At 38.9% G+C, this 27,931-nt stretch overlaps 1 protein-coding gene across 2 annotated transcripts in view; it reads right to left on the bottom strand.

The window, feature by feature from the left end:
• GRPR (gastrin releasing peptide receptor) overlaps nt 1-23,081 on the bottom strand; it is a 44,135-nt gene extending 21,054 nt beyond the window's left edge. The window contains exon 1 of one of the 2 annotated variants that reach the window (XM_003805356.7): nt 22,264-23,081. In XM_003805356.7, the coding sequence (XP_003805404.1) occupies nt 22,264-22,676 (413 nt within the window). In that variant the 5' untranslated portion in view covers nt 22,677-23,081. The remainder of the gene's footprint in view (nt 1-22,263) is intronic. The other variant, XM_063601899.1, reaches the window with a different exon arrangement.
• Nucleotides 23,082-27,931: the final 4,850 nt, after the last annotated feature.

The following is a 27,931-nucleotide window of genomic DNA, read 5'->3' as shown; positions in this document are numbered from 1 at the left end:
CCAGCCAATGAACTGCCTGGCTAGCTACTAAAGAGATTCTCTTTCTCTTAAGCATTTAAACGGAAAAATAGAGAGAATATAGTTAGTAATAGATGCTGGAAATATAAGATTTTGATGTCAAGGAAAAGATCAGGGCAGCCATATTTAAACATGCAGAAGATGAATAAGCTGAGTAAATGGACTGAGAGAAAAAAAATGAAGCAGACATAAGAGGAGAAGCTGAGATAATGTGGCCCTAAGTCATACAGAGGGTATGGTTTCTGGCTTATGTACTAGTTTTGAATGTACAAGAGATGTCCTGTTATAATTTTACAATACTACCATCCCCTTTTTCCTTGAGTTAGTTTGAGTGGCTTCTGTTCTTTGCCAACAAAAGAGCCTTATCTAAAACAATTAGATGTGATAACCCTTTAAAGTTATCACCAGATTTAGTTCCAAGATCATTTTGCATAGATCATTCCCCACTTGCTACCCTCTGAAAGAAAGAGCTGTCCACTTTCCATTGTACTCAAGAGATAGACTAGTCTATGCCTTATTCCTAAATTTTCCATTGCTTTCCTGTTTCCCTCCTTCCATCATGCCCAATTCCAGATTCTTGATTCATTTAAATCCAATCCTTCCAAATTTCAGTTTAAGTATCATCTTGATGAAGTTTTGCTGACCAGTCTAGGCCTTAATAGTTCCCATTCTTTCTCCCAACCTGTCTGACTTTTATGACAAGATTATCAACTCCTCTCATTTTCTGCTTATTATGCACTATCTTGAATTGTTTGCTAGTTTTCTATGGGTATGTCTTTTCTTTCTTCTTCCATTTTTAAGTTTTGTAGGTACATGGCAGGTATATATATTTATGGGGCACATGAGATGTTTTGGTACAGGCATGCAATGCATAATAATCACATCATGTAGAATGGGGTATCCATCCCCTCAAGCATTTATCCTTAGTGTAAAAAGCAATCCAATTATACTCTTTTAGTTATTTTAAAATGTACAATTAAATTATTATTGACTACAGTCACCCTGTTGTGCTGACAAATAGTAGGTTTTATTCATTCTTTCTAATTAGTTTTTGTACCCATTAACCACCACTGCCTCCCGCCTATCCCACTACCCTTCTCAGCCTCTGGTAACCATCCTTCTACTCTCCATGTCCATGAATTCAATTGTTTTGATTTTTAAATCTCCCAAATAGAGCATGCAATGTTTGTCTTTCTGTGTCTGACTTATTTTACTAACAAAATGATCTTCAGTTCCATCCATGTTGTTGCAAATGACAGGATCTCATTCTTTTTTAGGGCTGAATAGTACTCCACTGTGTATATGTACCACATTTTCTTTATCCAATCATCTGTTGATGGACGTTTAGTGTGCTTCCTAATCTTGGCTATTGTGAACAGTGCTGCAACAAACATGGGAGTGCAGATATCTCTTAGATATACTGATTTCCTTTCTTTTGGGTATATACCCAGCAGGATTGCTGGATCATATGGTAGCTCTATTTTTAGCTTTTTGAGGAACCTCCAAACTGTTCTTCATGGTGGTTATACTAATTTACATTCTATGGGTATGTCTCTTCTACCTGACTTTTTCTTAATTTTCCTGAGGTCAGAAGCTTACATCCTTTCCTCTTCTCTTTTTCGTGTCTCACTAAAAATGTTCCAGGTTCCTTGCTCTGCAAATCACTTATTTCAAAGTAGGGACTCGGCAAATACTTGCTAATTAATTGATGATTAGTATGTGACTTGCCGATGTGTCTCTTATTTCCAACTTCTCACAAATGAGAGAGAGAAGTTTCCCTTTTACACATTAAGTCAGTAAAAATCATTCTTCAATAGACTGACAAATTTGGTCCTCTGACAATATGGGGCTCAAACAATTGTTTCCCACTTCTGAAAACATCTGTGCTTCATTTTTCTTATACAAACATTGGAAAGGTCACAAAACGTTCTCTGTGGCAAGATTAATTTGTCAAAGAGATTCTTGGCAACTAGAAGTAGCTGGCTGCCACACTCTGGGTTGGAAACCTTTGCCCACAGAAAGGTATGTCTTTTATTCAAATATGGGCAGTTTGTTTATTTTTAAGGATCCAGCATTTCAGCCCTTATTTGTCCATAATTACCTAAGGAAGTCTGTAGGAATTGTTGCACTACAATATTTTTAAAACTCCACTGCAATCCTAATGTATACTATGTGGAGAATACTGAGGTGAAGATGATAATTAAACGAACTAAATGGTCTCTAGGGTAACTGACACATTGCCTGCCTTAAAATTAGAATTCTACCTGATGAGATTTGACAAAACTACTAAACATCAGCTTTATTTTCTCCTGAGAATAGCACCAAGAATTTTTCTGAACAAGTAATTACGGCAATTATTAGCTGGCTTGTATGATGATTATAACCCAGAGCAATGGAATCTTATCTCTCTGAGCTATTACTCCACAAATGGAGAACTTACTGGTCTTTGGTGCCAATCCAACTGTTATCTTTAAGTATGTAACAGATTGCAGTTATGCTTTTCTGTTTTCTCCAGGATAAATATCTCCAATGCTCCTTTTCACCTCTTCTTAATATACTCTAGTTTCCTCTGGGCTCCAATGCAGACCTAGGATCAAGAGATGTAGTTCCTAATGGTGATTCTCCCAACTAGTTGTATGGTCTTGGATGAATCATGGACTCTGCACTTCAGTATTCTCATCCTTGAACAGGAGACAATTCTTTACCGACAAGGAGCTCGTGGGGATATGTTAGCAAAATAGCTAGAAAGAACCCTCTAGATATTAGGTATTACATTCCCCATTACTTTAAGAACTGAGGTGCTACACTGAATGAACAAACAGAACTCACATCCCACTTCGCTATTCTACCCTCCAGAAGGGACTTGCAATTCTTAGCCTCAAGCTTTTGAGGAACCTCTAAAGAAAGGAGTAAGGAGTCTTTGTGGTAATTTCAAGTAATATTGACAACATCGATGAGGGAAGACTGGGGAGAAGTGGAATAAAGCCACATCCTGTTAGAGAAGCTAAGGAAGAGTCAAAAGGTATTCCTCCAATAGGAACGAACAAAGGAAGGAGAGCAGGGAGGTTCTAGAACTTTGGGTGGCTTGTTGCATTTGGGGAATATTAATATTTGGGAATCTTCAGGTTGTTTACTCCAGCAGTCCTCCATCTTTTGGCTCCTTTTCTTCATTGCTTTAATTTGTGCGTGAGCACCAACTTCTTGGAAAACCACAATGATTCAGAGAGACTGCAGAAGCTAAGCTGGGGAAAAGAAATGTCTTGGGATTTGCTTTTGGCTCAACAGGGAGAGGTAAAGTGTTGGAGAGGGGTGAAACTAGTTTTTCCCACCAGGATGGGTAAAAAAGAGCAGTAATATGGGGCAGGAGAGAATTTCTGTCCCTGCATGGAGGGAACAAGCTTGCAGCTTTATAGTTCACAGGTCTGAGTGTGTGATCAACAGGGCATGGAGGGGTGAAGAGCTCCAGCAAAAGGGCAATTAAATAAATAATTCCCCAACTTTTCTGCTGTCAGACATGAGCAGGAATGCCTGAGGGACTAAAAGGAAAAGAGCAGAATCACTGGGGAAATAAGGGGATGGAAGGAGGGGAAGAGAAAAAAAAGGAACAAGAGAAAAAGAAAGGAAATTTGACGATAGGAGAGAAGGAGGCAAGGGAGAGGAGGAGAGGAGATGAAAGGGGAGAAGACAGAAGAGATGGAGAAGAGAAGAAAGGAACAAAAGTTATATTCCAGCTAGCAACACAAGTTGGGCCAGTTCCCTGCAGACACATTCATCTGGACCTTGTCAGTCTACTCGGATGCCCAAGAAGAAGCTGGAATAAGGGTGGTGGGAAGTTGGAGGGGGAGTGGGGGCACTTAGGGAAGTATACCAACCCCCATTCTTTAAAAATCCTTGAAGAACAGAGCTTTAAGAAAGTAATAACAAATTGAACATACACCTACATTGTATGTATGTTAATGTATAAATTATATATATGTACTACTGTACTAATATATTAGGTACAATTTCATTCTATGTTACCAGGAATTATTGTTAATTTCATTCAATGTGATGGTGGCATTGGGTTGTGTAGAAGACTACCTTTGTTCTCAGAAAATATACACTGAAATACTTAGGGGTGAAAGGTGAGGATGTTTGCACCTTACTTTCCAAAGCTCAGCAAAACAAAACACAACAACATACACACAGAAAGAAAGAGAAAAAAAATCTAGGAAATGGTAATTGCTGAATGTGGGTGGGTATTATACAAGAGTTCATAAACAAGTCAGGGAGAAAACATGCTAAAATGTAGAATTTTTAAAAGATGAGCTAACAGTAAAATAAAATTTTAAAGACTACTTTAAATATTTTTTGTTAAATATTTTATCCTAGTTTATTGTCAGTGAACCTTTTGCCACCAGAAAACCTTATTATAACTGTGATGTGATTGAATGTGTCATATCTGATTAGAGCCTATACCGGGAATGAGAGAAGTGTCTTCTCTGTTATATTCATATTACTCTCTTGGGCTTGCAATTTTAATGTCATCTACAATCTGTGGGGTTTGGTTTTGTCTATTTTGTTTCAGCAGGAATATTTTTAAGCCACTTGCCCATTTGAAGAGGTTACTTTAATTAAAACTAGATTATGCACAACAAGCATCACTTGGCAATGCCTTCCCTTAAGCTAAAAGTGCAAAGAAGAGTAAGGGTGTCCTATTTGAGCCTTCTAGATAGTGGGCCACTCACTCCTGCTGCCTGAGCCACATGTGATAAGGAATCCTCTGATGTGGGTGAGCCTCAATTTGGATACTACATATTACTCATGTTTAATTCATCCTTCTATTAAAATAAAAATCAATATAAATAGAGGCTCTGGTACTTTCCTCCCTTATCTCTCAGATCAGGCCACACCTCTCCGGGAGCATGTGAAATTCACTTTGGGGTTCATTGTCCCAGAAGACAGTTTCCAGAAAATTTGGCTAAGGTTTCAAAGGTTCTCTTCACCCCCATATACACACCTTGCAGTTCCCTATGGCCTGAGGCCTAGAGCAGTGTCTGGGCTCTTTAAAATATTCAGAGGCCTCAGGGCCGGCAGTGGTCATCTGAGTGAGACCTTGACCTTAGAGCCAAGGTGAAAAATGGCACCAGTGAAGGACTAGAAACCAGAGGCTGGAACAAGGCTAGAGAAAGAGCTACTGACATTGAGAAGGTACTGATCCTGGGATATGAGGGATGTAGGAGCTTAGGGATAAAATGGAAAGAGAGATGCAATTCGTTGTTGGACATCTTATGGCACTTTCTCATAAGGAGTTGGGCAACTATTGACCCTTGGGCCAAAAATGAGTTTCAGCAGAGTGATCCAATTTCAAAGCTCAATGCTAATCCTGTAAGGGAGCCCATCAGAAAGGTATATGCAGGATGAAATATTACAGTTGCCAGTGGATATGTTTGAAATGACAAAGGAAAGTAGTAATCCATTTAATTTCAGTAGGTGTTCAAACATCCTGGCACACACTGTTCATTCCTCAAAAATGTTATGGAGGAAGAACATGTATTTATAACTTGTTAAAATTTTATGAGCCAAAATGTTTGAAAAACATTTCGAAATCCCATTTACAAATTGTAGTTAGACACAGCCTGCAATTACTTTACTGCGTAGCAAAGAAGATACACAGAGAACGGGGGAAAAAAAAATCACAAAGAAAAAGAAAAATTAACCGTGCTCTAGGTGGAAGGGATAATAGATTCAGGGTCATAAATTGCCTTTGTAAATTGTCGTTCACCTCCAAACAGACCCCGAGGCAAGGATTTAGGTGCAAGTAATTTATTTGGAAGAAGATGCCAGGAAGCACAGGGAGGTAGAAAAAGCCAGTAAAGGGCACCACAGTGGGCAACTGGGGCACATTCTTGCTGGGAATCCCCTGAGAAACCACAGTTAACACGTTCCAGAACTGTGCCACCAAAGGATGAGGTGGGTGGGCTGTTTACCCACCAACTCTCATCTCTGGTTGACAATTGTCTGTTGGTGGTAATTCTGGGGCACTTCAGCCTACCCCAAACCTTTCCTTGGCCAGAGATCACCCTTGGTCAGAGAAACACAGGAAGCCCAGCCCTCTAAGTGACCTCTGAGTTGTGCCAGGGGATATGGACACCCTCACTATGTACATTTTTTCTCCTGATCCGGTCAGTTTATCAAACACATATATAGAAAATGAAATATCACAGATAATTTTCAGTTTTTAAATATATTTCAAATCATTAAGGATAAAAATGGAATTTCTAAATTATCATAATAAAATACATTATCATTTTTTTCCAAAATAAGAATCATTACAGCTCAAAAATACCATCATGGCATATGAGTCACTGTGCCTAATTATAAAAATTTAACAGCACTAGATTTAAATAAATGTTTGGGAAAGGTTTTATAAATGGTGAAATGGTGACCCAACTTTGTAGCTTACTGGGACCACTGGCCCAGGAGGTTGATCCTGGCAGTGCTGGTGAGGCATCACCATATGGTGCAGAGGTCCAAGACGGGGAGAGAGGGACTGGATGAAGACTGGGAACCCTGCACTCTAGTCCCACTTCTATGATTAACTGTTTTTGTGAAAGCATGTTGTCTCCGTTTCTTTTTATTTTTTGTTATTTAACAAAAACTTACATAGTACTCACTGTGTGCCTAGCACAAAGTTCTCGACACTTTTCAAGAATTAGAGGAAGCTTTCCCTCTGCCCCTACATAACAATACTAGAAGATAGGTATTACTATTGTCATCTTTTTTTTAACACATGAAGAAACGAAGGCACTGAGAGGTTAAGTAACTTGTCCACGGTCATACAGCTAGCAAGTGGAAGAGCTGGGGTTTAAACAGAGACCATCTAGCGTCTGAGTCCATACTTTAAACTGCAAGATTTTGATGCCTCCATTTTCTTCATCTGTGAAACAGAGCTAAAGATACCAATCTTACTTAGTATGATGAGGATTTAAATGAGCTAAATTTTTCAAACACACTTTGAAAAACAGCATTATTTAAATCAGGGGTGCCCAATCTTTTAGCTTCCCTGGGCCACACTGGAAGAAGAAGGATTGTCTTGGGCTACACATAAAATACACTAACGATAGCTGATAAGTAAAAAAAAAAAAAAAAACTCAAAAAAATCTCATGTTTTAAGAAAGTTTATGGATTTGTGTTGGGCCGTATTCAAAGCCATCCCAGGCCGCAGGTGGTCCGCAGGCTGCGGGTTGGAAAAGTTGGATTTAAATAAAAGGTTATTATTGTATTTCCTGAAAAGGAAAGCGAGTCCACTAGAATGTCAACTGGTCAAGACTTCTACGACAACCTCTTGGCTCCCCTATGAACCTAAACAGCAGTCATGCTAACGGTGCACTCACTCTTTTGACTAGGAATCGTAACATGTCATAAAGAAGTCAACATATATTATTTAATTACATCATTACAAAAATTACAACAGTCCTATGATATATTAAAAGTAGATGATCCTCTCCCCATTTTAAAGATCAGGAAACTGAAGCTTACAAAGTGGTTTGCCCAAAGTCACATAGCTGACAACTGGAAGAACCAGGGCTCAATCTCAGACATTTCTTCAAATTTAATGCTTTTGAATTTATCCCCACTATGAATAATAGTGATGTACTAAATGTGATCCCCCAAAATTCATAAATAAAACAAAAGAAAGCAAACAAAAGAAAATGACAAAAATAAGGGGACTTGTTGCTTAATGGGCATACAGCTTCAGTTTGGGAAGATGAAGAAAGTTCTGGAGAAGAATGACAGTGATAGTTGCACAGCACTGTGAATGTCCTTACTGCCACTGAACTATACACTTAAAGATGGTTAAAAGGGCAAATTTTGTTATGTATAATTTACCCCAGTACAATTTTAAAAAGAAAAAAACAAAACAGCAAGAAAAGAAGAAAGGGAAGAAAGATGAAATACTTTTTAAGCTTGTTATCATGCAACTTCAGGGTTATCGTAAGAACTAACTGAAATAGTCTCTCTGAGTCAGCAAAAGCATCAACAAGGAAGGTGGTTAGGAGGCATTTAGCTATTTTGAAGGACGTTTTTCATTCAAAAAAGTTATTATCAAACTACAAAGAGCTTATTGTAAAATCTTAGTAGAGAATTCTAAAAACAAACAAAAATCATCTGTAAGTTTTGCATGTCATGTTTTGATATATTTCCTTCCAATTTTTCCTTTTGTCTTTTGTACAGAATTGAGAGCATACAATTCTGTATCTTTTCTTAATGATCTATAGCATAAACATCTCCCAGTTTCACACAGATGTCCAAGACCCTTCTAGCAAACAGGCAGTGCTCTGCTCATGCTTCTGGGCACCATGACTTTTCAAAGAACCTTGGTGCTCGCTAGAGGGCAATGTCCCTGCTTCCACAGGTTCTTCCTACAATTAGCTTCAGTGCAACACATCATGCTAAAATGACACAAAGCACCCCTTACTTCCCAAAAAGTAATACCTCTAGCATATACAAATCCCAATCCAAAGCATACCTTAAGCAGCTACTTTTGCATGGTCCTATGCTAGGTACACAAGAGTTTAAACAAAGCATAAGCTCTGGACACTCAGCGACATTTATGCTCATTCCATTTTGGAAATTAAGAAGGTTGATGTACCCTGAGTAACAGGAGTATCAGTTTCTTAAGAGTAGAGTCTAGGTCTTGTTCATTTTCTGCCTACTTTATTTATGAAATAAATAAATGACTAAAACTAAAAATCTAGAACTATTCATCCAATTTGTCTGGCCTGTAATGTCTTCCTTTCAGATAAGGAAATGGGTTCAAGATGCTCAAGACAACCCATTCCTCCCCTGCCATGCTCCCAGTCACACACACTACTCTCAAGCCCTTTTACCCAAAATCACTCTGGATACCAGCTTATTAGCCTTTTCCCAAGAGATCTCCTAGAGCCAAAACACTTCCTATTTCTCTAATCATTTCAAGACTAGAAAAATCACTGGGGGTAACCAAAGAAGTGATTCTCCCAAACTCAGTTCCTCTTTTTGACAATTTTAAGGCAACTTGCTCACATGAGCCTATAATGAAAAGACCTTAGAGAAAGCAGCACTTTGCATGATGGAGAAACATTAAAAGGAGGTGGTGAGAAGCATCTGTTTACACCTTTACTTCCCTAGTAAACAATTTACCAGGCCCTGCCCTCATGTCTGCCACCCATGGAAATTGGAATCCAGCTAAACCTCCATTTAAAACCCTCTTACTTGTTTCATTTAAACAACAGTTAGCATCACACGGGACCCAGGTCATGCTGGAAAAGACACTTGGCTTAAAGACTTCAGCTTGATTCTCAATTTCACTGTTTGCTAATCGTGTGATGTAGAACCCTCATTTCACCATCTAAAAACAGGGATAATGATAAGGATTCCAAATGATCTAAAAAGTTAATGTTCATGATATGACAGTGCCTCAAAACCCTGAAGCATCACACAGATGTATGCCTTTTCTTTATAATATTCCTTAGGAAGTCTGTCCTGGCTAACTGGAAAGGGGTCATGGATTCCCCTAGGTCCCACTCCATTCAAATAGGAAATTCTCACTGCTAAATAACCACCCCAGAAAGCATGCACACTCTATATCAGGGACAGTAAACTAAGACCCACCAACCAAGTCTGGTCCACTGCCTGTTTTTATATGGCCCGTGAGCTAAGAATGGTTTTTACATTTTAAATGGTTGAGAAAAAAATCAAAAGAACATTTTGAGATGTAAAAATTTCATAAAATTCAAATTTCAAGGTACATAAATAATGCTTTATTGTATCATCACCATGTATATTTGTTTACACATTGTGGCAGATTCCACCCTACGAGGGTAGAATTGAGCAGTTGCAATAGAGACTTATGGTCCACAAAGCCTAATATGCTGCAGAAAATGTTTGCCAAAAGTTTTACCATTTCTGTTGTTCTCTGCCTGTCCACACCAAAGCTGTTGGTTCCTTCTTTAAACAGAGGTAAGCTCATTTTCCATCTCACACAGCACCGTCTGTTAGACTTATTAATTTATGATAATGAAGACAATAGGCCACTGACCCCTGTCATTGGTCTTCCAGTACTAAGCACTCATCGCTCAGGATGCTTAGTCTAACAGCATATTTAAGTACTAATTTGGCATCTCAGGCTCTGCTTGGCACCATGGATATAATAGTTCCCGGCCATTGAGGGTTTAAAATCTAATTGGGGAAGCAAGATACATCTAGGAAAAGCCCTTAATGAGCCATATAAGAATACTGACATATGCCTTTATGAAGAGCTCTTAGAATAGATGCTGCTAGGTCAGCATATAAAGTGCTGCTATCCTGGTACAGACAAATGAGTCAATGTCTAATCACAAATCTGTTTCATATGTAACTATGGAATATAAAACTTAGAGGTCATAGAAGAGGAGACTGAGACCAGAGACTGAGGCCCAGAGAAGTCCCACAGCCAGTTAGCTGAGAACCAAGACTAGACCTGGGTCTCTTGATCCCCAAGTCAGCAGAGATTTTTATGTTTACCTATAGCACTTTAGATGCTCGGGTCTTTTTAAAGCACAAGTAAAGAATACTTAAAACTAAATATTGACTGTACTTGTCTTCATCCCGCAGTACATGTATTCCTTAAATCATCATTTTAACCTTCAATTTCACTTCTGTTCACAATCTAGGAAAGAAACGATGCCAAATTCTGATTTTTCTGTTTTTCTATGATGTTTCCAATCATTTAAAGTGTAAAGGGAGAAGAAAAGATAATAATGAAATTCTTAGAAATCTGTTCTGATCACCATTTATTTAAAAAGAAATAAGCATTTCCCATATGTACTCATGGGGTAACTACTGTGATTTTGTTTTGTACATAATTTTCTATTGTTTTAAGATTGTATTTAAAGTATTTCTCATAACAGAGGCCTGTGGCTAATATGAAACAGCCTGACTCAATTAAAAAATCACCACCACCAAATGGAAAAAAGAAACCTTGAAAAGCTTAAAGTTGATCTGTAGTTATTCTATGTAGACAGCATGAAGAAAGAAGTGAGTCACATACACACAATATTGTCACAGTAAATTCTCCTCACATTGGAAAATAAATTCTTTATGTGACAAATTTTGCATTTTCCCCCTACTTCTTTCCCATGTAATCTTTAGCTATCACCACTGGCCAGCTAGCCTGAGTACAATACAAAAACAATATTAAAAAAGAGAAAGAAGACAAAGAAAGACAGAAAAAGTAATAAAGATGTGAAGTTTAAAGAAATGTACCTTAGGAACATTCTGGCTCTTTCCTTCCCATGAAATTTTAGCTGTTATCAATCACTGAATAGCAAAATGTCATTTGTAGCTCCTGCTTATTGGGGCTAAAAGTCCTGGCTTAGTTTAAAGATCCCAGAGGCTTTGATGTACCTACATGCTTGGCAGTGTCCCCTGCGGCAGGCATCAGTTGAGATTCCTGACTTACTCACTTTGAGGTTAGCCAGAACTCACTTCTCACACTCAAAATTGCTGAGATAATTTGAGGCTGTGAATGTTGATCCCATAGGTCTGAATAGGTAGCTCTGAATGCCTCTTTAAAGAAACTGGGATGTGTGTAGTTTTGAGGGCAGCAGATCAGGTCTTTAAGGGAGGTAGTAGTATAGCATGTACTCTTTTTGATGGCAAACTCTCCTGGAAGGAAAAGTTTTAAAAATCTATTTGAAAACATCAGAGAAATACCAAGGTAATAGGGATTTGAGAGTCCAAAGTCCTGGAGAGAAATGATGTGCAAAAACGTGAAGTTGTTATTCAGCATCATTTCCCCCTTAAGGCATTAACCAAATGTCAAGCAGCAGCAGAGAAAGTGAGAGCTGATCCGAGCTTCCAGGAGTTTTAGGATGAAGGAGAACAATAAGTAGAGTCCAGGGCCCACCAAGGAGAGAAGCCCAGGTTAACACCTCAGGCTTTTAGTTGAGATGCCTGAAAGGGTAAGCCTCAGTGACAGGGGAAAACTAGATTAAATAGACCAACTCTCACAAAAACCAAAGTCCATCCTTCAATCTGTTCAATCCCTGACTGCATCAGATGTAATGCCACTTCCTAATTACCTTCAAGAAGCAAAAGCTAATCTCTTCTGGAAGATAATACCATCTAGAGCCTCAAATTATCTATAATTCTTGATACATAAATAGAAACAGATTTATAGAGGTTCTACATATTAGGCTTACCAGAAAGGTATTTTAAAATATATTCGGACTAATTTGAGAAATTAAACTACAAAATGGAACAAAATGAAAATTCTAGAATTGCAATATATAACTGAAATGAAGAATTAAATGGAAGCTTCAGAAGCAGCCTAGACACAACTGAAGAAAGGATTAGAGAACTGAAAATGGCCAGACTGAAGTACAGTGAGGAAAAAAAGATGGCAAATACAGAAAAGAGAGTAGGAAATTTATGGGACATGGCAAAATGGTGAAATGAAATTGTGCTTAAAATACTTCTCAGTAACAGAGGTCTGACTCTAGTATGAAATTGCCTGCCTTAGTAAAAGCAAAGATAACCAAAGGGGAAAACACTTTAAAAGCTTAAAGTTAACCTGTAGTTATTCTATTTATCTGTAGCCAAGACAAAGAAGGAGAGGAAAGAGATAATGAGATAGAAGCAATAGTTGAAGTTGTAATGGTTGAGAATTTTCCAAAACTAATTAAAATCTTCAGGCCACAGATTTAAGAAATGCTATGAACTCCAAGCAGCAGAAATACAAAGGAAATCATGCCTAAGTGCATCATAGTAATACTGCTGAAAATCAGAAAGAAAGAGAAAAATCTTAAAATCAGTCCAAGAGAAAAAATCAATACCGTTAAAGGAGCAACAATAAAACTGACATATGACTGTCAGATACAGTAAGAGGACAATGAATGGCAACTTCAATGTGCTGAAAGATAAGAACTGCCAACCTAGAATTCTATGCCCACTGAAAATATCCTCCAAAAGTACATGAAACAAAGACACTTTCAGACAAACAAAGACTGAGAAAATATGTACACTAAATGAAATACTGAAGGAAGATCTTTGGGGAGAAGTAAAGTGATCTCAGATGAAGCCACAGAGATACAGGAAAGAATGGAGAACAACAGGAAAGGTAAATAAACGGAATCTAAATCTAAATCTAAAGGTAAATATGTGAGTATATGTAAAGTATGTACAAACAGTAAAAATAATGTAGGTTTTTAAATCTAGAGAGAATTAAACTATAGAATCACAATAACCAACAAAAAGGCAAGAGGGAATTTTAAATGAAGTTAAAAGTGTCCTATTATTTTTACATTGTCCAGGAAGTAGGAAAGTTCCAATTTGTAGTAGATTCTATCAGGGATACACGCTGTTGTAAACTCTAGGGAAGCCCCTAAAAGAAATTAAGAAGAGTTTGTATAATTAACAAACTCAGAGACAGGGGAAATAGAATAATTAAAATATCTAATTTAAAAGAAAGCAAGAAGGGAAGGAAAAAATGTTATGAAACAGGTGAGATCAATGGAAATCAAACAATAAGATGGTAGATTTAAATCCGAATATATGAGTAGAATTGAATTTATGAGTGTCTGTGTTTATAGGGCAGAAACATGTAGCCAAATTACAAATAGCGAATATATTTGTGTAAAGTCACAGATGTTGTGCAAACTCACAAAATACTGACATTGATGGAGATAGCACAAAACTCATAATGTGAAGATATCCATGAAAAATAGGTTACTAGGAATCATCAATTGAATAAGTATTTAAGATTACTCAACGCAGAAGAAAACTTGAAATGCTTTGGGTTTTTACAGTCCAGATAAGAAAGAAATTTGATAATGGCTTTTCCAAGTTTGATGTTAATCCTAAACATATATATGACACTACCAATAATGAGATATGAAGTTGAAAGAAAGTTTTTCTAATCTCACATTAATAAAAAGACAATTTTAATCAACCATGCTAGAAGACTGACCTCCTCCTTCTATTTTCTCTATAGAAATGGATTTTACCAAATAATGTCATTTTAAAGGGAGACAAATGAGGGTGAAGCCAAAATATTTAAGAAAACAAGTATGACAGAGGTGTGTCAGACAGTTATTTAATAGATATTATATTCTTTTTCTGGATTTTATGATGTTGGTGAAATTTAGCAGCTTATTTAAATGTGTGATTTATTATGATTTCTAAATCTAATGTGTGATTTCTAAAGGTTTTAAAATATCCACTTCTCTCCCTAATTTTGTAGTCATAATTTTATTTGGTTTTTCTTTAAAAATGCCCCCACCCCAAGAGTCCCCATAAAATCTGGATAAACTCTTGTCATCTAGGGTTGGAACCATTGTTCTCCTGCAATCACTCTGTTAATCATGAAAAGTAATGAGCAACATGATTTACAGACCATAATCCAGTATTCTGGGTTTACCCAGTAGGACCTACTAGAATTCATTAATTCCTTTATTCCTCTCTTCATGCATCCATCCATTCATCAATTCAACAAATGTTTATCAAGCACCTACTACAGGTTAGGGACTGTTCCAGTGTCAGAGAATACACCAAAGAATGAGATGGCCTCCCACTTTTTTGGAGCTTATATTCTAGTGGTGGCAGACAGAGAGTAAACAAACAAATGAACAAAATAATTCTCAAGAAAATAATACTGGATGATATTTACCCAAAAGAAATGAAGACATATATCCATACAAAAACTGTACAAGAATGTTTATGGCAGATTTATTCATAATCACCCAAACCAAAAACAACCCTAATGCTCATTAACTGGAGAATGGATAAACAAAATGTGGAATATCCATACAATGGAATCCTTCTCAGCAATAAAAAGAAATGGATTACTGATACGTGCAAAAAGTGAGTTAAAAGAAGCCAGACCTAAAATAGCTACATACTATGTGATATCATTCACATGACATTCTGGAAATGATCAGTGGTTGCCAGGATCTGTAGGTGGAGGAAGGAGATAGATTACAAAGGGGCATGATAGAATTGGGGGATGACGAAAATGTCCTCTATCTTGACTGTGCTGGTGGTGGTAGTGATGTGACTGTATGTTTGTCAAAATTCATACAAATTTAAAAAATTTATTGTATATAAACTACGCCTCAGTAGACCTGAAAAAAAGAAATTGGATTATGGGGTAGTATTGGTTATTTCTTCAGATTCAGTGGCCAAGGAAGACCTCCTACAGGAAATGATGTGTAATATGTGAAATGAACTTCTTCAAAATCCCTTGTTCTATTATTACTAGGAGATAAAAAGAAGAAATGGAGAATTTTTTTTCTTTTATTCTGAAAAACATGTGTTTTAATTAAGAGAGAATTTATGCAAACCCCACACATAGGAGGACTTACAAGTTCAAAAATGTAAATTTAGCCTATTTTCAAAGGATGTTATTGACAGGCACAGTTCAAAAAACCTCAGCAGGGAGTCCTTTCAGGCTATACTCTATGTTTCATGATCAAGCTTGTGCTTTCTTTTTTGCCTCTATGCATATTAAGTTGCCAGAAATGATGCTTAATTAGTCACATAAAAGCCTAACACTTTAAAAGATAACAAGTGAGAGACAAGGTCAAAGTTCTTTGCTGCCCTTCTCCTCTCCTGATCCGCTTGAAAGAGCCTTGCTGGGAAACCTCACTTCAACAGCACCTGTCCTCTCATCACTCCCAGAGGCTGCTGGCAGCTGTGGTAGTTCCATTGCCGTGGAGAGACATGAGTTGAGTTTCCTTCCAGAGAGGGGCAGCATGTGTTTCAGAAAAATCAAACTATACAGAAGTTATGAACTGGCAGCTTATGTAAACTGGTTCCAGCAGAGGGACTTTCTTGTAAAGCATTTCTAGAAGGATGCTTTACAAGGAATGATATTAAGTAAGTCTTCTCTTGTGAGAAAGGGGCCAATCTCCTTGCAATCAATGAAGCTGGGCCTCCAGAATGGTAAAGGAGCCTTTGGAATTACTGGGGTGACCCCATTAGAAGGGGATTACCCTGGAGTCACTCAGGGTATTTTCCTTCAGAAGGGTAGGTTTTGGCATCAGTAGCTCCCACTGTCCAGAAAAGGGAAATGGAATCAGACTCTGTGTTTGATGGCTTCTGAAGAAAAGTTTCCAGTTCCCCTGAAGGAATTAAGACTTGGAATGAGGATGAAAGGGTTCTTTCTAATCTGAGTCCATTCTGAATTTGTTGTGACAAAGTTAAATCCCATCACCTCTTTTGGTCTCTGTGTCAAACAAGGGTGTGAACTTCAAGATGACTTTTACTTCTAGCTGCTGGACTTTATCCTTTTGTCACTGCTCAAACATCAACCAAGGTGTAGTTATTGTACTCTTACTGAATGCAGAGTGGGCCTGGCTACTGTAGAAGACACAGATCCCTATGAACCACCCCATACGATTAAGGAAGTATAAAACACATCTCTAACAAAGACCTAGTAGTACAGGATAGATTTGGCATTTAATGAACAATACAGGCAGAAACATCTTAGGAAGGAAAAAAAATCAATGAAAGCCAAAGATCAGGGAATGCTTCATAGAAGAGAAAGGACTTGAACTATCCCTTGAAGGATTGATAGGATTTGGGTAGATGGAAAGAATAGGGCCCAGCCATCAGAGAAGGGGAAATGAAGTTAGAGAGGGGAGAAGTCTGGTGGCACATGTGGGAGGCAGTGAGAAGAGTTTGGCTAGAGCAGTGTTTGTTCTGGCAAGTCTTGGGACAGGGGGATATAAAAGAGAGACTGGCAGCTGGAAGAGGACCTACAAGAAAGAATGAAAGGATCAGACACAAGTTCACAGTGGAGACCTGGAAAGCTGACCCCTCATGTCTTTGGAAAGCCTCAAAACCTCATCAATGAGATGCCTAAATTCCCCAAGCCTGTGACTACAGATGATATGGGGCTGCTTCATTTCTTCCCTCTTCACTTGTGTGTGTCTTCCAACAGAAGATATTTCACAGACAGAAAGAGCCTGTGCAGCTGGGAGGCATTTGATATTTGCCTATCTGAGGAATTCCTGATACCCTCTGTGAGAGAGAGGAGCAAACGTGTATCCTGGGGAAGAAATTTGGACCCCAAAGCATATAGCAAACTCTTTTCTAAACTGTCCAATAGAGCCCTCTGCAATGACTGAAGTGTTCTCTGTCTCCACTGCCCAATAGAGTAGCCACTAGCCACATGTGGCTACTGAGCACTTGATGTGTGGCTGGTGTGATGAGGAAATGAAATTTTCCATTTCATTTAAATTAAATGCAAATTTAAATAGCTACATGTGGTTAGTGGCTACCAAGTTAGACCATAGAACTCTAGATGTCGGGAAAGCTACAAACCATGTTATCACATACATTCCTTGCAGAAAATTCAAAGAATCTGTACTTCAAGAAGTTTGCAGAAATATAACACCTTCCTGTTTCTTTCCACATTCCAAATAACAAAGAAACTTATAACCAGTCTTTCCATAGAATCAAAGAAGAATCATGTTACAGTGGAACTGCCATATCCATCTGTCCTTAGAATCCATTCTGCCAGCCCCATTCTAGTAAAAATAACACTGAATAATGGCACTGAAGCAGGCTTAATATAACTTGGGCATTATATATGTTGTCAACATTAAATTCAGCTTTAAACCTTACACTTACTGGAAAAGAAAACACAAACCACTCTCACCCTTTTTCTGTTGAGGGTCCAATTCAGGTCTCAAATTTCATTTACATAATAATGAGGCACCTAGCACAAAGGTGGACATCTAATAGGAAGGACCAGTATGTAAAAAATATCTCCATCTATCCAACCATTCATCCATCTATCCACCCATCTGTCCACTCATACATGTAACCCACCCAATCAGCCAGCCAGCCATCTATCCATCCATCTGTCCACTCATACATGTAACCCACCCAATCAGCCAGCCAGCCATCTATCCATCCATCCACCCATCTATTTATCCCCTGAATCTACTTACTGACCCACAAAAAATAGTTTTTCTTTCATTTACCCAGATAATGAGAGCTTAATAGAGAACAGATGAGCAGGTGACTATGTGATACGTTATTGTTATTGTTATTATTATTATTATTATTATTATTATTATTATTATTATTTTGGGATGGAGTCTTGCTCTGTCATTCAGGCTGGAGTACAGTGGCACAATGTCGGCTCACTGCAACCTCCGCCTCCTGGGTTCAAGCAATTCTCCTGCCTCAGCCTCCCAAGTAACTGGGATGACAGGCTCCTGCCACCACACCCAGCTAATTTTTGTATTTTTAGTAGAGACGAGGTTTCACCATGTTGTCCAGGCTGGTCTCAAACTCGTGACCTCAAGTGATCCACCCACCTTGGCCACCCAAAGTGCTGGGATTACAGGCGCAAGCCACTGCGCCCAGCCAATACATTATTTTTAAGAGTATGCTTTCAGATTAATCCTCAAAATAGAATGAAGAATAAGAAAGAGGAAAATTGTATGCATTAACTAAACATAATTTTAATTAGTCAATATTTATTGATCACCCATTTGGCACAAGAAAACTTGAGGGGCACTATGGAAGATTTAAGAATATATTAAAAATCTCTGCCTTCAACATTCTTAATAATCTACCTAAAAAATGTAAAGCAATGAATATATGAGAGGCTAAAATAAACAGACAAACAAAACACTTCAAAACAGCAATATAAAAGGTGTCACAAGATAATTCATGTCTCAGATAATAAGTCTGATATTTCAAGAGGGTCAGGAAATTTGAGCTAGAATGGCTCAACTTAGGGCTTTAAGGAGGAGATTTGAATCAGATTCTGAATGATAGACAAGAAGATAGAAAAAACAATCACAAGATTTTAGAACTTGAAGGGACCATAGACATTGCCTAGCTCGACTCCATCATTTTATAGATGATTAAACTAAGGTCAGAGAGTTAAGTGACTTAGTCCCACTTTCTCATACAGGTAGTAATGGCAGGAAAATGTCTAAAATGCAGGTTTGTTGATACCCATTCCAAGCCCAAATGCCACATGGGATGAGGAATACAGTCTGTATTTAGGAAAGGAGAAAGCATTCTGGAGAGCGGGTGGGACACAGCATAAGCCAGGAAACAGAGCCAGGAACACATCAGTGCAACCACTGTGTATGATATCAGTGTGTGTGTAAGGACAGAAAGCATGGGAGGAGACGGAGGATGGGGATCAATATTGAAGGTGGTTGAATGCAAACCTACAACTGCTCAGCTGTGCAAATCCCCAGAATTCTGGTTTCTGGGACTGCCTTGAAGTCTCCCTTTTACCCGGTGAGCCAGTGTAAACTTTTCTAGAAACTTGATATTCTTTTCATATTGACAAAGACTCGAATTCACCCAGTGAAGGGGGGAACTGCAGAAGGGAAGCTGGAATGAGGACTGGCAATGCTGGGCAATGTATAGGGGGCAGGGATGGATGGTTATCACTATGTGCCCCACTCATGCCTCAGAACCCTGAATTCAGTAGATTTAGGACAGGGCCTAGGAATCTGTATGTTTTTAAAGCTCCCCTGTGACTCTGGTGATCATCTGGTTTGGAGGGTCTTCTGGTTCATTCACTTTTTCACCAATCTACCTAATACAGACTACCACCTTGAAAACTGACAATATTTAGTAAATATAGACCCCTATAACCCAGCAATTTCACTCACAGACATATATCCAAGAAAAATAAACACTTATGTTTCCCCAAAGACATGAATAAGAATGTCCAGAGCAGGTTATCATCATCCCCAAACTAAAAACAACCCAGTGTCCATCGGTATTAGAAGGAATAAATAAACCAAAGTGTATTCATACAATGGAACACCACACACAATTAAAAAGAACAAACCACACTGTTACACATATTAATACAGGTGAATATCACAGAGATAATGATAAGCATAAGAAGATAGATACAAAGGAGTACTTGCTATATGATTCCATTTATATGAGATTAAAGAACTGGCAAAAATAACCTATGGTGATTGGAATCAGAATAGTGATTGCCTCTGTATGGGGGTATTAACTAGGAAAGGGCATAAGAGAAACTCTGGGGGATGCTGGAACTGTTCTATATCTCCATCTGGTTATGCAGTTCTATAGACATATGTAAAAATATATTGAGCTGTTACTTGTTCAGTTTACTGTGTATATGGATTACACCTTGTTGAGAAGAAAAAATAATATAGAATATATATTTGCCCTGCCAACCTCAGAGATATAAGATAGAAGAATCCCATTGTTTTCAAAAATGAGATGAATAGAAAAAAAGTACAGTCTTAATCATTTAGCTCAATACCTATTCTTTCTATTGGAATTGGTTAGATGCACTACCTGTGATTCAGGTGATCCATCAGCTTTTTAAAGACTTAGCAAAACACAAAAAGTTAGCTATATGGGAGCTTCTAGTAATTTCTGAACTTGGCAAGGACAGGCAGTAACTATAAACTTACTGGGAACACACTGGAGCCGCGAAGGAGTGCAACCTGGCTTTTGAAAGAGCTTTCCCTTTCTGTTGATGGTGAACTTGGTCTGCTTTGAAACTCCAGAGAAGAGTTCCCTGCAGCTGCATCTTTACAGTTCATGCCCTCACTTTCCTTTCTGTTTTTCTCCCTAAGAAGAGAGTAAACACCATCTGTACCACTGCACTCACCAACCCGGAAACCAAAATCTCTCCTTCCCATTAAGAAAATTACCCTCATCCTGAAGAGCCCTCGGCCATTGGTAACAAGCCACAGCCCTTCTGCCAGCTCCAGAGTTTGCCAGCCCTGAATCAATACATGAAACCGTCTGTGGTCATTGGTATCTGTGGGCAGATGTGCAGGGGAGGTTGTGCAAGCCGAAGGGGAATGGAGGGAATGGAGAAACTCTGTCCAGTCGGTACAATGTGCAAACCTTACTTCTGTGCTATTACTTTTCAGACTTTGAAAATGTCGTGTGCTGGGCAGTGTGCTTCAGGTAGCTAAGCATAAACACATATCTATAAATACTGATAACACTATCTTTATTTGTCCATTACTCAACAAAGCCAGATCACCTGAGGACTGTTTGTTCCTCTACAAAATGAGAATCCAGCACCACATGTATTAAAATGTGGGACATTTTCTTCAGAGTATAAACTTTCAAGAGCAGCATCTATGTCTTTTCCAGAACACTCTCAAATCCTTCTGTATCTTTAACACATAACATACAGTTGATTATAAGTGAAAAATTTATAGCCTAGGTTCATTGCAGCAGTTTTTCTGGGTTTGACCATATGGTCTATGCTGTGTCTGAAAGTCTATTCATTACTATGTCCAATTTCCAGAACACAGAAGTACATAAAGTATGTTCAGTAATTTATGTGAACAACCTGCAGCTATTTCTTGACTTGTTAATTCAGGTAAGTGTTTCTTACATGCTAGACACTTGATAAATGTTCAAAGAATGAATATATAGTTTTAAGACTAAATAAATGTAAACTTTTATGCAATGTGCTCACACAAGAAATGCAGTTTGCAAATATGTATATTTCCCAGAATAAAAAACTGTAGTGAACTCCCTCTTCCTCCCCACAATAAGCCCCAAAAGCATGGTATATGAAGTATTGTCAATAAAGATATTAAAATTAGAAATCAACCTTGCATAGAGCTTTCTCCAGAAAATTTTAAAAACTCAAATAATGTTTGATTTCATTTAAGAGAGACTTAGGAAAACCGGCATACAATTGTTCTATCACAGAGAGTCAAATTCAAAATCAGCTGTGAGAAAAGTTAAACTGTCTGAGGAAAATGAATTTCAGAGAAATGAGGCTTATTTTCTCCTCTTGGTTATTTCTGAAAGAACGTTTTGAAGAAATCCAGTGGAACTTTCCTGTTCTCTGAGGGGTTTCAATTGCTCCTAAAAAACATTTGCCTGAGGTTTAAACTCTATTGGGTGTGATTGTCTTTCTCACTGGTCAATTAATTTTGCAAGGAGGGAGAAGTTAGGAAAAGGCAATGCTAAATAGATATGTCTCCAGAAAAAGGCACCTCAGTTTTCTGCTTAGAGATTTTTTTTTTCTCATCTGTCTCCTCCTGTCCCCATCATTCACTTTTCTTTCTTAAACCAATATGTTACACTCAAGAAGTCATACCCAGAATAAAAACCCTCCTGGAAGGGAATCCGTGTTTGAGTAAAACTTCCCTTGTGCAATCAGCTCCCTGTCCCGACATGGTAGTTCATTTACCCAGGCGTCTATCACCCTTGGAGAGCATGTAACTTTCAGCCTGTACTTACCTGTCTGCCGAGAGCGCCGTGAGTGTGAAGACAGACACCCCAACAGAGGTAAGCTGTATAAAGGGGATCAGTTTGCAGCCAATCCTGCCAAATAGCCATCTGTCAGCCAGGTACCTGCTGGCATCCACTGGAGCACACGTTATTAGGAGGAGCAGGTCTCCCAAAGCCAGACTGGAAATGAACAGGTTTGGAACGTTTCGCATGGACTTGACTGTACAGAAGATCTTGATCAAAGTGATGTTGCCAATGAGGCCTATCAGAATGATAACCCCATAAACTGCAGGGATGACATAGAGGATCCCCGGGTGGGACCAGTCGTCGTTCACGGGGAGATCCGCACTGTGATTGGAGATGTTGCAGTGCATGAAATGGTCCACCTCCAAGTTCAGAAGGAAACAGTCATTTAGAGCCATCTCTAGATTTTTTTTCCCACCTAAAAGTTCCCGTAGATGCTATTTCTTAACTATTGATTTTGCAACCGAGTGAAGATGAAGATAAGATCTATGCCGGGCTCTTTGTCTTCTTTAATAAAAATACTCTGAGTACATATATACTAACTATGGTATTCAAAACTCTCTGTCACTATTTTGACACTGGTGCTGCTCTGGCTTTCACACGACCAGTGCAATACAACTCTAAATTCAATAAGTTAACAACAACAAAACTTAGCCACAAAAAGGCTTAGAATTAAACCCACTCTGCATCAGTTCTTTCTACCTCCATTCTAGTCTGAGTCTCCCTGGCTGCAGTTTACTAAGAACTTTTGGCCTGCTATTTTCCCACAGCGTCTTTCCTGATATTTAGAATCTGGAGGTTTAAAGTGGGTAGAAAAAAACTGCACTGAGAAATCCTCAAATCCTATAGGCAGGATGCTTTGCACGTCATGGGCTTCACCAGCAAACGGCAGCTCCGCTGAGCTGAGGCTCTGAAGAGGAACCAGTGTTACTTATAGACAGAGAATGCCAGCCCCCTGCTGGACACTTCAATCACTGCCCAGTTGCCTGCTTTCTCCAGATGAAAAGCAACCAGCCGACTGCAGTTCCTACCTAGCTTAACAGATACCTTTGGCTTCTCATGTAAGCACATAGCACCTAGGGTAGGTATTTAATAAATGTTGCTAGCATTCTGCAAAGGCACTGAAAATCTTTCTGATACTATCCCCATGAATCCAGATGGGGATTTACATCCCATTTTCTCATTTTTTCTAATTCATTAGAATGACATGTCAATATTGCTATCAAATGAGGTCTGTCTTTGAATTAAACGCACACTGATGCACAGGGTGTCCATGTGTGAGTTATCCCACTCAGTCTTCCCACTGCCTCTTTGAACAGGGACTGCTCCTCAGAAACACATGCACAGACTCACACCTTAAACCTTCAGCAACTGACATCTGGAAAAGCCAGAAGCACAATGCACACATGTTCTTTCCTGTAGATTTGCCAAGCCATTCCTATTCTGTTTACCAGGGAGAAATTAAATTGGGAACCAGCTGTATTCTTAACTCTCAATGATCAATAGTCTTTTCCAGAAAAATGGGTCTTTTCTCATCTGATCTAAAAATTTTATGAATCGGCATTTTGATGCAGCTATTTGCATTTTTAATTGAATGTTTGCCATGTTTTATAGCAAATATCCTCTTTATAGCCCTGTGTGGAAAATAAAGAACTATAAAAGCGTGATAGATACAATACTGAGGAATTGAGTGGGTGGTAAAAGAAGTAAGTTATCGTTGAAGGAGTGCTAGAAAAAGCTTAACTGAGGAAGTGCTATTAGAATCAGGCTTAGACCTTTAGCCAACAACTTCTAAATACATTATTAGAGTGCATCTTTATGATGTATGTGAAGCCAGCTCCTCCAGGTACATGACGTGAAGCCAGTCACTAACAGGTGAAGTCTCATTTTTCAGAACCCATAAGGAATAACAAAACTTGCACTTACCATGCCAGGGCCCACAAAGAAAGCCCCCAACTGTGTTGTTATGGACATTTCCAGTGGCAGGTTCCAACACTGAGGCTGCTGCCATGCTTTCTATGTAAATATGAAAGGCTCAGCGCCCCTCTCTGCCAGCAGGAGGGAGACTGACGCTGCATGGCTAGAGGTGGAAGAGCTTCTCGGCAGAGATCAGCAGCACCAGTAACCAGCCAACAGCTATGAGCCCAGTGGTGTTGATTAGGTGCCAGCAATATAGCTTAATGATACAGTACACAGGCTCTGCTTCAATCCTGGCTCCCTCATTTATAATTATGGCAAGTTACTTAGTGTCTTAAGCTTCAGGTTCCTCATCTGCAGGGTGAGGAGAACTTATGAAGTTGATGAAATGATTCATGTTAAGATTGCATAGTATTTGGCACATAGTAAGTGCTCAATTAATATTAGCACTTATTATTATTATCATTATTAGATTGAGGGGGAAAGGCTTACTTTGGAAAAGCCCAATGAGTTCAGAAGAGTGATTGACCTCAGATCAATAGGCAAGCACTCATACGAGTGAATTAGCAACTCCTTTATTTACTTGAAAAAAATTTATCAAACATCTACCAGTTGCCAGGCACTGAGCAAGAGGCTGAGAAAAATAGCATGAAGATGTGTACTCTCACAGCTCTTTAGACCCCAACCCCTCTCTGGAGTGAAGCAACTACCTTTTCTCCAGAAAAGACGATATCCTTAAAGGTTAAGTGTTGACAAGGTCTTTTGAATGAAGAAAATCATATGTGCCTAGGATCAAGGCATAAAGGAAAGAGCATGACATTGAGCAGAGGGACATCTATAAATCCAGAGGGTCACCCAGACTGGAAGACAGGGGTGGAAAAAGAACAGCGTGAAATGCAGCTAGAAGCAGGTTTGGATGAGATTGTGATGGATCTTGTATTCTTGCTAAGAAGTTTGGTCTAAAAGGCATATTTTTGGTTCACAAAGAGAACTTCTGGATGTTGTTTCACTTTATTTCTTTAGACACCCCTGTGTGCTGAGTCAGCCTCACTACTTAAATCTAATTGGGTGGTTAGTGTTTCTTCCAATGTAAGTTAAGGGGATGCTGATAGATATTGATTTCTCATAGCTGGTGTTAGCATTATGTGTTCCACAGCACTATAGATTCTTCTAATGGTATTTTAGGAGTAAAGGTGTGTTGAGGTTTGACATCTAATATTTTCTGGGATCAAGGATGCTTTAAAAAGCTAATTCGGGCCAGGTGCGGTGGCTCACGCATGTAATCCCAGCACTTTGGGAGGCCGGGGCGGGCGGATCATGAGGTCAGGAGATCGAGACCATCCTGGCTAACACAGTGAAACCCTGTCTGTACTAAAAATACAAAAAATTAACCAAGCGTGGTGATGGGCACCTGTAGTCCCAGCTACTTGGGAGGCTGAGGCAGGAGAATGGCGTGAACCCAGGAGGCAGAGCTTGCAGTGAGCCGAGATCATGCCACTGCACTCCAGCCTGTGCGACAGAGCAAGACTCCCTCTCAAAAAAAAAAAAAAAAAAAAAAAAAAAGCTAATTCCATAATTTCTATGTCATTTCAACTAATTAACTATAATGACTCTTTCCATCCCTACCATTATGTGTCACCTTCCGGCAGAGCCGGAACACCAAACACCAAACGTATTCAGACATTTGCTTAGCTTTTTATTTACTGGTGAACATGAGATGCCTCTGACATGTGAACATGACATGGAACAAATGTAATATAAAATCTCTGTCCCCAGGGAGTCCAATTTCTGAATAGAATTGGAGTATGACTCAGCATCTTTTCTTATGTGTTGGGGCAGGGATGTCACTTTGACATGTGAACATGACATGGAACAAATGTAATATAAAATCTCTGTCCTCAGGGAGTCCAATTTCTGAATAGAATTGGAGTATGACTCAGCATCTTTTCTTATGTGTTGGGACAGGGTTGTCACTTCTGTTTCTATTTCAGTCAATAGAGTCACCTTTTTCATCTTTCCAAAAGACTGGATTTTCTGTGGGGCTCTAACATGAGGTGGGCAACAGTGACTTGATAGAATTTAGGAGAACAGGTAGATTCAATGGGACCACAGAGTGTGGAGACAAAGCCTCTTCCCACTGGCTATGAGCAAGGTCAAAAGGGAAGCTTCTGGAGGGAAAGGCTGAATTTGGCTTCAGGCATATTGAGTTTGCTAGATGAACAAGGGAATGTAAGAAAGCCAATGGAAAATGAGAGGTGAAGTCTGAAAGCATAGAAGTAAATAATTAAGAGGACTGGTTGAGAACTAGAACCCTGAATGCCAAATAGTTTAAATGTACAGTAAAAGAATCACAGAGAATCAAGTGAAGTTAGGCTTTGAGAAGAAGATTATGTGGTAAAAGTCAGTGAAGACTAAGCGTGATTTCAATATTAGATTTGTGACAGCACCACGGAGAAGCTGCTCAAAAGACTGCAGCAACTCTTGCTTGAGAAGAATCAGAGATGTCAAATTTTAGTACTGCAGCAGGAACAAAAGAGGCAGATGACTCTATCCAGATCCTGTAATGCTGGGATCATTTCAAGTTCCCTTTTCTTTTCTCAACATTCTGTGACTTTTTATGGGGCTTAAAAACTTAGAAGAAAGATGAGAGGAGTCTTCTGGAAGGAAAAAATGAATTGGGTTTCATTTTGAGTCACATGAAACTGCAGAAGTAAATGTAGATGCCAAGAGAAAGCCTAAAGAGGAAGACGAAATTCTCAGACACATCTGAGGCTAGGAGAACACCTGGTGTGGTGGTTAAAATATATTCGCCAGTTCTCAGTACTCTTTGCTTCAAGAGATGTAGATTAATTTAACCCCCACCTCCACCCCTTAAGTGTGAGCTTTACTTAGTGACTTGCTTCTAACAAATAGAATGACACAGCAGGAATAGTGTGTAACTTCCAAGACTAGATGATAAGGGACATTGCAGCTTCCTCTTTGCACTCTCTCCTTGGATCACTTGCTCTGAAGGAAATCAGCAGCCATGTCATGAGGATACTCAAGTGACCTTATGGACAGATCCACATGGGGAGGAACTGAAACCTCCTGTCCAGAGCTATGTGAGTCAGTCATTTTGGAAATGGATCAACCATCCCCAGTCAAGCCTTCACATAACTGCAGCCCCAGCTGACTCTCTGACTGCAGCTTCATGAAAGACCCTGAGCCAGAATCACCCAGCCAAGCCACTCTTAAATTCCTGATCCACAGAGACCATGAGTTAATAAATGTTTGTTGTTTTAACCCATTGTTTTATGGTAATCTGTTATGCATCCACAGGTAACACCTGGTAAGTAGAATGGATGGAGAAGAGGAAGAAAAGAAAACCACCCCAAAGACAAAAGAAAACAGAAGAGGAAGACCAGAAAAGGCAAGTGCTATAAACCCGAGTTAAACCTGGAGTGGTCATACAGGGTGTGAGGGAAGGAAAGTATGGTCAAATCTAGAAAGGTTGTGCACACTGAAATTCATTTGTCATTCTGCAACACCAAAGTTTCTTATCTGGATCAAAATATGTATTTTTAAAATATTGTAAATGAACTGAACTTTCTTGCTCAGCCACCATATACCTGGAAATTAGACCGTTTATATTTCATTTCTGCATCTGCTCAGTGAACTTGGACAAGTAAAATAAATTCAATGAACATTATTTGTTACTGAACTGTTCTGTGCTATGGATTCTCCATTCATAAAGTAC

This window comes from Pan paniscus, chromosome X, assembly GCF_029289425.2.
Source record: "Pan paniscus chromosome X, NHGRI_mPanPan1-v2.0_pri, whole genome shotgun sequence".
NCBI classification, from domain to species: Eukaryota; Metazoa; Chordata; class Mammalia; order Primates; family Hominidae; genus Pan; species Pan paniscus.
This window is presented reverse-complemented; position numbering and strand designations above follow the sequence as displayed.